At 31.9% G+C, this 13,558-nt stretch overlaps 1 protein-coding gene across 6 annotated transcripts in view; it reads right to left on the bottom strand.

Annotated features, from left to right (window-relative positions):
* ATRNL1 (attractin like 1) overlaps positions 1-13,558 on the bottom strand; it is a 705,133-nt gene that overhangs the window by 476,772 nt on the left and 214,803 nt on the right. For all 6 annotated transcript variants that reach the window (XR_014249113.1, XM_082407780.1, XM_082407777.1 and 3 more), the window contains one exon: positions 4,300-4,352. Coding sequence is in view for 5 of the 6 variants with exons in the window: in XM_082407780.1 (XP_082263906.1) it covers positions 4,300-4,352 (53 nt within the window). In the remaining variant the exon portion in view is untranslated. The remainder of the gene's footprint in view (positions 1-4,299; positions 4,353-13,558) is intronic.

The raw sequence follows: 13,558 nt of genomic DNA, 5'->3' as shown, positions 1-13,558 counted from the left end.
TTTTAAATGTTATTAAACTTTAAAGGTCTCATAACAAATGACAAGACTGCCATCTAGTGCTTCATGACTATCCTTTTAACATTTTTAAAAGAGGGTGAGAGGGTGGGAGGGAGGGAGATGCAAGAGGGAAGAGATATGGGAACATATGTATATGTATAACTGATTGACTTTGTTATAAAGCAGAAACTAACACACCATTGTAAAGCAATTATACTCCAATAAAGATGTTTTAAAAAAAAAAAAAAAAGAGGGTGAGAGTCCTATATAATAGGTGAGCTGTCCAATATGGTAGCCACTATTCACATGTGCCTACTGAGTAACTTAAATGTGACTGATTTGAATTGGGGCTGCCATTAGTATAGCATACAAATTGTATTTCAAACAGTTAGAAGAAAAACTAAAAAAAAAAAAGATAGGTCATTGATGATTTTTTATACTGTGACATATTAAAATGACATTTTAGGTATGCTGAATTAAATAGAATATACTATTAAAAATGATTTCACCTGTTTAATTTTTGTGATGTAGCTAGTGAAAAATTTTAATTACACATGTGACTTACATTATATTTATTTTGGATAGCACTGATCTAAAGAAAAATCAGCTTAGTCTCAAATATAAAAGGCTTAAATATTAGTGTATTTATTATTCCTAAAAAAATGGAATGTAATTTACTTGTGTCCATAATTGTAACTAGTTACTCCTTTGGGACACAAGAAACACTAAAGATTCAAGAAGAATCAATTAAGAATATCTAATTTTAAGAAATCAGACAAAAATACGTCTCCATAAAATCCAGGATGTTTGAGAGAAGTAAAACAAAATGAATGTGGAAAATATAGACAACAAGGATCAATTAAAAGACATAGAAAATAGATAATATAAACATCAGTAAGGAAAATAATTGCAAGTGGATTGAAACATATTAAATATGTTTGTGTCCATAAGTTTACAACACAAAAACAACAAACCTACTTGTCACCTTGGAAAGATATTAAGCAAACAGTTCTTTATTTTGAAAACCACTAATTAAAAAATAAAAAATTAGAGCATTTATCATGCCTTTCCTATATGACTGTACCAATAAAAAAGCAAATACCTCACATGAGGAAATTTGTTTTTACAGAAGTTTTTCAATCAAGAAATAAAGGAGTTAGAATACCAGCTTACAACCCTTAATCAACTACAATCTAACATTGAGCATCAGTGTCTGCTAAGAACATAAAAAGAGAGACTCGCAGGCATTATTTGCTTCTGCTACATGAAGAACACAAACCCACCTGTGAAATAGTGTTTCCTCCAAAATCATATCTGGATCTGATTAAACCTCTAATTCAGGATTTCTCAGCCCCCACAATGTTGAAATTTTGGGTCCGATAATTCTTTGTTCTAAGGAGCTCTCATGTGCATTGTAGAATATGTAACACCCTCTACCCACTGGAAGTCCATAGGACCCACACACCACACCTACTTGTGATACATAAAAATGCCTCCAAACACTGTCAAATGTCCCATAGGCTACAAAAATACCTTAGTAAGTTTTGGGATCTTTTTATGCCACATTCTCAAGAAAATTAGAAAACATAATTAAAAGATGATTTTAGTAAGATTTACTTAATTGAAATTAAGAAAATTCTTACATAAAATACAAAAAGAAGATAAAAATTGAACCATAAACTATGTAGAAAATAATATTAATAAGAAAACATATCAAATGTAGGCAAAACAACAATTATAAACTATAAAAGAGAAGGACATTACTAAAGACAAAACCTAAAATTGATGAACTAGAAAACAAAATCAGTGGAAAGGATGAATAAACCCAAAGCTAATGCTATAATATGGGGGGGGGGAAAGAGGAACAACAACAACAAAAAACTACCAATAAAGAAGCACGAGACTCAGAGATCTCAGTTGAATTTAGCTAACCTTTGAAGTTCCCTTGATATTTTTTAACTATTCGTGTTTTAAAATATATACACTACCAAATGTAAAATAGATAGCTAGTGGGAAGCAGCCACATAGCACAGGGAGATCAGCTCGGTGATTTGTGACCACCTAGAGGGGTGGGATAGGGAGGGTGGGAGGGAGACGCAAGAGGTAGGAGATATGGGGATATATGTATATGTATAATTGATTCACTTTATTATAAAGCAGAAACTAACACACCATTGTAAAGCAATTATACTCCAATAAAGATGTTAAAAAAATAAAAGAATAAAACAGCAATCTTGTCAAATTCAACTTTAAAAGTTATTACCATAGTTACACAATATGAAGTTAGAAAAGATAAACAACTCAAAGGTGAATTCATCAGAAAAAATACTGTAAAAATATAGTCTGCATTCATTTATACTGACAATAATCCTAAATAAAATGTAAACAAATAATATTTAGCAGTATCCCCAATAATAATATACCATAAGTATGTTCGGTTTACCCCAGAATGAAAAGATGTCTAATTAATGAAAATCTATTAATTCAGCTTCACATATAACAAGGTAAAGGAAAAAGTCACTCATGATGAAATCTTGCAGCACACTAATATAGACAGGAATTTTCTTAACTTGATACAGGGAATATTCTATAAATTATAGCAAACTCTCAACTTGATGGTAATGTCTACTACCATCACTTTGACTCAGCACTGAAAGAGAGATCCCAACCATCCCAGTAATGGGATAAAAAATTGGAAAAGTGAGGAATAAAAGTTATTTGCATGTAATATAACTAACTGCATTTAAAAATCAAACATTTATAAACCATTAGAATTAAGAACAGAGTTCACTGACCTTTATGAATGTCAGATCAGTATACTAAAATGAAGTTCATTTTACCGTATCAAACAAATAGAAAATGTAGTTTTAAAAGATACTATTTGAAATAGCAACAAAAGTATTAGGAAATTAGTATTTTACATATCTAACAAAACATGTTCAAGACATGGACACATGAAATTGAACTCAGAGTTATTAGTCATAATAGAAATGCAAATTTAAACCACAAGATACTACTAATACTCTAGAATGGCTATAATCAAAAAGATAGACATTATAAAGTGTTGATGAGAATGTAGAAAAACTGAAACATATATAAATTGCTAGTGGGAATGTAAAACAGTATATCCATGCTATAAAATCATTTGACAGTTTCTTGACCATAAGCATATCATCTAACCTCCCAATTCCACTCCTAGGAATCTACCCCCCAAAAATGAAAATATATAGACTATCTAAATGTCAGCATTTTTCTAATAGCCAAAGCCTAGAAATAATCCCAATGTCCATCAACTGGTAAATGGACCAAAAAACAGTGATCTATCCATATAATGTTATACCACCCATTAATTTTTGAAACTAAAATGACTATACTAACAAAGTAAAATAGAAACACCTTATGGTCATCTCAATTGAGGTAGAAAAAATGTATGACATAAAAATCATCCATTCTTGATAAAAATACTCAGCAGAGTAGGAATAGAAGGGAATTTCCTCAACTTAATAAAGGCATATATGAAAAGCTTACAACATACTTAATGGTGAAAGACTGTGTGCTTTCCCTCTAAGATCAGGAACAAGTCAAAAATAATTGCATGCTTATCATATCTTTTTACATGATACCAGAGGTACCAATGCAATAAGACCAAAAAAAAAAGGCATCCAGCGAGAAAATGAAGTAATTAAATTCCATTATTTGCAGAACACATTATTGTCTACGTAAAAAAAGATATGATGAAACCTACAAAAGGTTTTTTTACCGAGAGATTCTGAAGAACTGAAAATCTCATACACTGCTAGTGGAAATGTAAAATAATACAACCATTTTGGAAATAGTTTGCTTGTTTCTTGAAAGTTAAACATACATCTGCCATATGATCATTACCCAATAAAAGGATCTTTCAGTACAAAATCAGTGCAGCTTTTTAGTAATAACCAAAATTGCCTCCCGGAAAAATCTATCACAAAATTCTATCTGTTCAAAATTTAATCATAATGAAAAAGATTACATCAAAATCCAGCTGAGTTTACTCAAGTTCTATATTTTGTTGCATGTTCAGAATAAGATCTATTGCTGTTTTACTCTTCAGAGTAGAAAAAAATGCACCAAATATAATTAGAGAATATAGCAAGAAGACATTGACTTTCTTAGCAATATACATGGAGTTAAAAGATTTAAAAATAGAAATGGTAACATATTAATGACAACATCAGTTATTCAATATGAATTTTATTACCTGCAAAATCACCTGAAACTAATAAAACAAACCAACTATTTAAAATAAAAAATACAAATACTTACAATAACATGTTCCTCTAAGTGGATTACCAACATAGCGATTTTCAGAGTCACATCTGTAGAAATACAAAAAACTCATTTACTATTAAGCAACAAAATTCAAAAGCCTCATGTTTTTCCTTCCAGCAAAAAAGTAATTAAACTCCACATTAAAACATCTTAAAAACTACTATTAATTGAAGTTTTAAAAACAAATCTTCAAAAGAATTAATGTAGAAAGCCTATATACGGGAATGCGTGAGAGAAGAAATAAGTGGAAAAGACAAACATACACAAGAGGAATATAGGGGATGGGATAAAAGCTTGGGGGATATGTATTCTCCCTTAACAATATGAGGAAGAATTTTCAAGTCTGGATAAAGATTTAAAGACATTTTTAGGCAGGGGGAAAAAGTTGTGGGAATTCATAAATCACATCTTTTTCTTACTTCTGGTATTCTTTGAAATTAATATATTTTTCCCCAGTTTCTAAACCAATGAATCTGTATTTTAAAAAGACCTCCTCAATTGTGTAATGGAGGAAAGTTTTCTCTAAATCATCCAGTCCTAAATTCAGGAGTTCAAACTCTAAATTCATGTAAGCAGATTATAACAAAATGAAAGAACACATGAGCATTCAAACTCATGAATTCTAAGTTAAATTATTTAAAATTATGGTTAACTATAGCAGTGGGAGAAAATCATAAGTATTTTGAAAATTTCTGAAGTCCATACTTTTTCAATCCCTATTTCTACAATTCAATTAAAATGACAATTAGTGACTAACAGAGATATAGCTTGGCTTTGCATAATGCTACTTCTTGGAATGCCATCCAAATTTAATTATTATAAAATGTACACAAGGGTAGTTGTATAAAGTGACTCAATATTTAAATTATATGCAGAATTTTAAAAGGTGAGAAAATTCTTCCAAAAATGTCTTTAGTTTTAGTAGTTACTTAGAACTGTGGGATAATTTTAATACATACATATATTAATTAACGAAGGGTCGAACAGTTGAGATAATAAAGTAAATAATCAGTTACATTCTGAATGCAATTTTCAGTCATGTGCTTGATAATTTTTTGCATCCATAAAAAAAATGAGTTGAAGAGTAAATACTTTTCTACAGTAACTACAAAATTAAAGTAGAAATATATAGCCCTTTATACCACTGACTTTATCCTCTGGAAGAAAGGAACTTAGGGGTAAACTTAGGTTTTCTGTGACTTCTCCAAAAGTTACTTTTAAAATGTGTGTTATATAGTAGTTTTCTAGCTTTCAAAAATGATCATACTCATTACTGCTAGGTTAAGCACTTCAGAATCTATACTATTCCTATACTATTGTCCCTTCCTTTAGACTCACCTACTTAAATCCTATCACTTTGTACCAAGTATACACATAAAGAACTGATTTACAATACCGTTATAATTCCTTTTTCTCTCACAAAAAGTTAACTTGACTTGTTGCAAATGGGTATCACAATACTATTTTTAGAATAGGAAAATATTCAACATAATATTCCCTGCAGTGTTATGCATGGTATTCCCTGTATATCTTACTGCCTAAATAGATGGCTTTCAAGTTCACATAGCAATCTAAGATGAATAACTTTGACAAATGACAAGGGATTTCATGTACTTTTTAATTTATCTATGAGTTGACTTTAAGAGCTCCAATACAAACCTATTTTCCAATACGGAAGACATGAAGCTTTCATTTTTGTTATTAATAATTAGTTTATTCAAATTATATAATAACATATTGGACTGGAAATTATTGTAACATGTTTACCTCCAACATAATATAATTTTTTTAACATAATATAATTTTTAAAAGGAATACTTAAAATTATATTTTCTCCAAAACACAAATTTTCTCATAAGGATGAAATTATATGCTCTTGTTTCGAAAGTAACTTCTGCTGGCTTTCATAACTCAAGCTCAGAATTTTGACACAAATAAGGAATAAACACCACCTTGTTAAGAATTAAACTCAGAGGCTTTATAGAGTCCTTGAAGGTGTCCAATATAAAAACGACATTCTCTTTTATATTTTCAAACTCAAGAAAGCAAATTAGAAACATACATTGTCTAAAAGGTTTTATATTAATAATTATTGAAAGAATTTTGAATGTATCAAAAGTATTTTCAAAATATATAATTATGAGTTGAGTTTAAACACCAATTTCTGGTATTTTAATTTCAGGTATTATTTAAAGAATCACCAGTGCTTACAAACAACTGAGGAAATAAATAGTTGCAAAGGAAACATAATGAAATTTTAGGCATAAAATTCAGCCTGAAAAACACAAAAGTAGATATAAATAAACTGAAAGATATTCCTCATTTTTCATTAGGCTATCTCAACATCATCAGGTTGTCAGTTAATTTCAAAGATAATGGTTAATTTGATCTAATAAAAATTCTAATGAGCTTTAAAGGAGCTAGAAAAGTTGATCTTAATGTTCACACACAGAAATAAACATACAAGAATAGCTAGAAACAGCAATGAAAAGGAAGAGCTTTGAGGGGAGCTAGACTGAAAAGACATTAAAATATACTCAACATCTATAAAATTAAAACAGTATGGCATTAGTACATAAATAGAAAGATAAATGGTACAGAAGAGAAATTCCAGAAACAAAATTCCAGAAATTCCAGAAACTAAAAATCTAGTATAACATAAGCATAGGGTTCTGAATGACTGGAGTAAAGACATTCATCGTCTTAAATGGTATTGAGACAACTGGATGACCATTTGGAAAAATATAAGATTAGACCCAATCCTCACACCATACACACACACAAAACACTAAACATAACTATAGAAGTGATATCCCATCACCTTTGCTAAATTTTCTAGTTTAGAAGCAAGTCACATGTCCTGCCCAGACTCAATGAAAGGGGATTATACAATAATGTGTGAATACCAGAAGGCAGAGATCAGTAATAGTCACCTTAGGATTTGTCCACAATAATATTTTTGTTATACATAAAGTTTTTATTATATTTCAATACAATTATTTGAGATATGAATATGTACTAATCTAATTCATATCATAAATAATTTGAGAAGTTAAAGTATTTGATCAAATTCAAACTCAGATTATAAGAGGTAAAGAGAATATGAAGGGAAAAGTATAGATATAAATAACAATTCTTTAAACAAATTAATATTGTACTATATAAATTACATTAAAAATAATTCTGATATGTAAGCTAAGTAATGTTTTTAAAATTCAGCATCTTTCTCTATAAATATTAGATACAAACATTAAAAGCCTCAGAAGTCTTCTGCATGGCTTAATTAAAAACATAACTTCAAAGTATTTCTGTGTCTAAGCAAAGAGATAATCATCCTATTCCCACTAAGCAAACAGCCAGACCTTTTTATAAAACAGATTTAGGCTGAAATATTCATTAGGGACTTTGAAAGGGTAAGTATTATCATTATATATCACCTAAATAATGGTTACCATTTATGTGAATGATCACATTACATGATAAGTATCACTTTCTAAAAAACAGAATATAAAATAATTCTACATTTCTACATGTTAAAATATAGCATTTCATTTTGTCCCTATTGATTTAAATATTTAAATATATATACATATTTTATCATAAGATATAATTTTTCTACTCAGAAGCTAAAAAGAGGGACATCTAGTTGCTATAATTTTGAAATATCATAACAGATTATTTAAAACAGCTGAGAATCTGATAAATAAATTTGTGTTTTTATGAAAAATTATGAAAGTCATACATAAGGTAAAACACCCTTGCTTTTGCTTTGTTCTTCCTCTAAAGAAACCCATAAAAATAATACCATATAATATAAACAAAAATATGATATTAAGTACTATAAGAGTATTAATATTGACACCACACTTCTCAGACAATGTATCCTAAATAAACAATAAAAATTCAGACATGAAGGTATGGTAAATACTGAAATAGAACCTGAGGAGATACAGGTTCTAGAATTGTAAGGCTGTTTATGGATTTCAAAGTCCGATAATAATAAACAGAAGTAACTAGGTAGTTGAAGACTACTAAAAACAGTAGGTTTTATTTTTTTAATGCTTAAGTATTGGAGAGCAAAGAGTGAAAAACTACCAGGTCAGGATGCACAGAAGAATGGACTCCCAGGACGTAGAATCATTTTGGGGATCCCTTTTTCACCAATTATGAATAGGAACAGCATTTCACAGGAAAAGGATTGGACTCCAGGGCCATCAAAGGTTCATGAGCTTAGTCCCAAAGTGTAATCTTAGGTTTAAGGTCATAAAAAGGCCTTCCAGAGACTGCAGATCTACTCTGAACCATCCTTATCCCTGAAAATGATTAATGCTATGTGCCCTCAGACACATAGCAGAATCAAATTCCCCTAAGATTTAATCCATGGTCTCAAATTTTCTATAAATATATTTTGCAAATATGGTATCAGTACAAAATAAAAAAATAACTGAGCATGGAAATAGGTAAGAAAACAAGAACAGGAACCAGGAAAAACAAAGGATGATGGAAATAGAGCCATGGGAATTTAGATATTATCTAGGAAAAGCCAAAGGCTTTAAAATAGCTATTATATTGGAGGAGGTAACAGGCAAGATTAAAAATTTGTCTAAATTTTGGAAACTATAAAAGGCAATTAGAAACTATAACAGATTAAGAATAAGAATTTAATCTGAAAAACTGGAAAATATAAAAACAAGAAAATGAAAATACAGTAACCAAAATTAGGAACTGAATGGATGAGATTAACAGCAAATTATACACAGTGGAAAAAGAAAAGTAAACTGAAAAATAGGTCAGGAGAGAGTGGAAAAATATGAAAAAGACATAAAGGTTCTGGTGTTACTGGACTCCAAAAGCAGAAGACAGAGAGAATGGAGAAGAAGCAACATTTGAAGAGTACTGGCTGAACTTTCTGAAATGCTCAACATGATAAATGAATAAATAATAATAATAACTAAGCAATCATAGTAAAACTGATAAAACAAAAAGAAAAAATTCTTAAAGCCAAAGAATAAAAGAGACTTAGGATGAGATTAAAAATCTGAATAGTTTATTACTTTTAAAGAAATTCAATAGTTTATATCTTATTTTAAAGAAGTAATTAAAACATGTCCACAAAGAATCACCTAAAACCATCTGGCCACCTTGGTGATATTACCTAATACAGGGGAAGACAAGGAAGTCTCAAACAGAACCCCCCCATAATGGGAGAAGCTATGCATCTATGGGGTAGGGGTATATTTCTGTACTTTCTGTTCAATATTGCTGTGAACCTACGACTGCTATAAAATTAAAGTCTATTTAAAAAATCCAGATTTACAAAACAAGTCAATGAAGATATTTTTTTAATTAACAATTTAAAGTCTTTGAAATTAAGAAACAATTTAAAAATAATTACTGGATCAAAATAAAATAAAAATTGAAATTACTGATAATTTAGAAAATATTTCACATTAATAATACAAACTGATGAGTGATTAATTTGAAACAGCGAATAACTGTGTGTGTGTGTGTGTGTGTGTGTGTGTGTGCGTGTGTGTCTGGTTTTGGTATGAAGGAGATGCTGGTCTTACAGAAGAGAGTTTGGAAGTGTTCCTTCCTCTTCAATTTTTTGGAAGAGTCTAAGGATAATTAACTCTTCTTTAAAGTCTTATAAAATGCACCTGTATAGCTGTCTGGTCCTGGACTTTTGACTGTTGAAAGTTTTTTGATTACTGATTCAATTTCATTACTGGTAATTAGTCTGTTCATATTTTCTACCTCTTCCAGATTGAGTCTTGAGAGATTGTACATTTCTAGGAATTTATCCATTTCTTCTAAGTTGCCCATTTTATTAGTGTATAATTGTTCATACTAATCTCTTATGATCCTTTGAATTTTTCTGGTGTCAGTTGTAACTTTTCCACTTTCATGTCTGATTTTATTTATTTGCACCCTCTTTTTTTCTTGATGAATCTGGCTACAAGTTTACCAATTTTGTTTATCTTCTCAAAGAACCAGATCTTAGCTTCATTGACCTTTTCTATTGTTTATTTTATCCTCTATTTTACTTATTTACGCTCTGATCTTTATTATTTCTTTACTTCTGTTAACTATAGGTTGTTTTTCTTTTAACATCTTTATTGGAGTATAATTGCTTTACAATGTTGTGTTAGTTTCTGCTGTATAGCAAAGTGAATCAGCTATACGTATACATATATCCCCATATCCCCTCCCTCTTGTGTCTCCCTCCCACCCTCCCTATCCCACCCCTCTAGGTGGTCACAAAGCACCGAGCTGATCTCCCTGTGCTATGCGGCTGCTTTCCACTAGCTATCTATTTTACATTTGGTAGTGTATGTATGTCAATGCCACTCTCTCACTTTAACTATAGGTTTTGTTTGTTCTTCTTTTTCTAGTTCCTTTAGGTGTAAGGTTAGGTTGAGATTGTTTCTTGAGGTAGGCTTGTATCGCTATAAACTTCCCTCTTAGAAGTGCTTTTGCTGAATCCCATAGATTTTGGACCATTTGGACCACTGTGTTTCCATTTTCATTTGTCTGCAGGTGTTTTCTGATTTCCTCTTTGATTTCTTTATTGATCCATTGGTTGTTTAGTAGCATGTTGTTTAGACTCCACATGTTTGTGTTATCTGTGGTGGGTTTTTTTTTGTACAATTGACCATTAAAATATGCAGAGGTTAGGGGCACCAACCCGTTGCACAGTCAAAAATCCATGTATAAATTTTGACTCCCCCCCAAACTTAACTACTAATAGCCTATTGTTGACCAGAAGCCTTACCAATAACATAAACAGTCAATAAACACAAAGTTTGTATGTTATATATATTATAAACTGTATTCTTACAATAGAGTAAAAAGAAAATGTCATTAAGAAAATCATAAAGAAGAGAAAATACATTTTACAGTACTGTACCCAATTTATCAATACCATAAGTTTATGTCATCTGTTTACAAGATGAATCATCTATCAGTACCTATATCAATGTTGTCTTATATGGTACAAAGCACTGTAGATGTTATATGTATTACTAATACTAGACATCAATAATGAAAAAATGTGAAAAAGAAATTTATATTTATTTACAAGTATAGCAATTCATGCTTTGATAACAAAAAATCAGCAATATGATTGTTTTATGGTAGTGTAGTGTAATCAATAGGGTTGCTTCACGGTAGCTTAGCCTATACACTAATGAATGAGTAATTATCAAATTTTTAAAAATCTACAAACAATAAATGCTGGAGAGGGTGTGGAGAAAAAGGAACCCTCTTGGGCTGTTGGTGGGAATGTAAATTGATACAGCCACTATGGAGAACTGTATGGAGGTTCCTTTAAAAACTAAAAATAGAACTACCATAAGACCCAGCAATATCACTACTGGGCATATACCCTGAGAAAACCATAATAAAAAAAGAGACATGTACCACAATGTTCATTGCAGCACTATTTACAATAGCCAGGACATGGAAGCAACCTAAGTGTCCATCAACAGATGAATGGATAAAGAAGATGTGGCACATATATATACAATGGAATATTACTCGGCCATAAAAAGAAACGAAATTGGGCTTCCCTGGTTGCACAGTGGTTAAGAATCTGCCTGCCAATGCAGGATACACGGGTTCAAGCCCTGGTCCGGGAAGATCCCACATGCCGCGGAGCAACTAAGCCTGTGCGCCACAACTACTGAGCCTGCGCTCTAGAGCCCGTGAGCCACAACTACTGAGCCCACGTGCCACAACTACTGAAGCCCACGTGCCTAGAGCCTGTGCTCCACAACAAGAGAAGCCACCACGATGAGAAGCCATCGCACCGCAAGGATGAGTAGCCCCCGCTCTCAGCAACTAGAGAAAGCCCACGCGCAGCAACAAAGACGCAACGCAGCCAAAAATAAATAAATAAAAATTTAAAAAAAAAAAAAAAAAAAAGAAACGAAATTGAGTTATTTGTAGTGAGGTGGATGGACCTAGAGTCTGTCATACAGAATGAAGTAAGTCAGAAAGAGAAAAACAAATACCGTATGCTAACACATATATATGGAATCTAAAAAAGAAGACAAAAAATGGTTCTGAAGAACCTAGGGGCAGGTCAGGAATAAAGACACAGACGTAGAGAATGGACTTGAGGACACGAGGAGGGGGAAGGGTAAGCTGGGACGAAGTGAGAGAGTGGCATGCACATATGTACGCTACCAAATGTAAAACAGATAGCTAGTGGGAAGCAACCGCATAGCACAAGGAGATCAGCTCGGTGCTTTGTGACCACCTTGAGGGGTGGGATAGGGAGGATGGGAGGGAGATGCAAGAGGGAGGAGATATGGGGATATATGTATATGTATAGCTGATTCACTTTGTTATAAAGCAGAAACTAACACACCATTGTAAAGCAATTATACCCCAATAAAGACGTTAAAAAAATCTTTATGGCATACAGTATTACAGTCATATTTACAATACAGTATCGAAAACATTGTTACTGTCATTTAGAAACCACTCAGTGATGATAGGCTGATATGCAGTTTCTCCAACTATAAGAGAGAGAGGCATACTGTACAGTAAGGTAATTCTTTGAAAGCAAAGTTATAAAACAGTAAGAAATCTAACACATTAATTTTATATTAATATCACTCACTTTATGCCTATGTAAGGATAGACTATCCATTTCAATACATGTCTTGCACACAATGACCTACATGATGACTACTTAGATGATGAATGACACAAAAATGTCTCACACAGTTCTGCTTCCTCTACATCTTCTTCCTTACTGTCTGGCACTGGTTCAGAAGCACTCAATTCCATCAGCCATCCTTAGTTAATTCCTATGGTGTGGTATCTATCAGCTTTAGAATTTCTCCGAGATCCATATCTTGAAACCCTTCAACCCCCACTCTTTTTTTTTTTTTTTTTTTTGCTATATCCACAATCTCTTCCACGATTTCCTGTATCTGTCATAAATCCTGTGAAGTCATGCTCATCATCTGGACAGTTTTCTCCAGCAGGAATTTATTGGTTCAAGCTCTGTAGTTTTCACAGCTTTTTCTATAACACAACGGCATCTTCCAGGGCAAAATCCTTCCAGACTTTCATGATGTTCTCCCTATCCGGGTTCCCTTCCATAGCACTGACAATCCTGTGCATAGAGTACTGTGCGTAATGAGGCTTAAAGATCCTTATGGATGCCCTGATCTACAGGCTGAATTAGAGATGTTGTTAGAGGGCAAGTAGACCACTTTGATGCCATTGGTGTTGAACT

Source organism: Balaenoptera borealis (assembly GCF_965194805.1).
Source record: "Balaenoptera borealis genome assembly, chromosome: 10".
Taxonomy (NCBI): Eukaryota; Metazoa; Chordata; class Mammalia; order Artiodactyla; family Balaenopteridae; genus Balaenoptera; species Balaenoptera borealis.
Note: the sequence above shows the minus strand (reverse complement) of the source record. Positions and strands in the feature narration are given on the sequence as shown.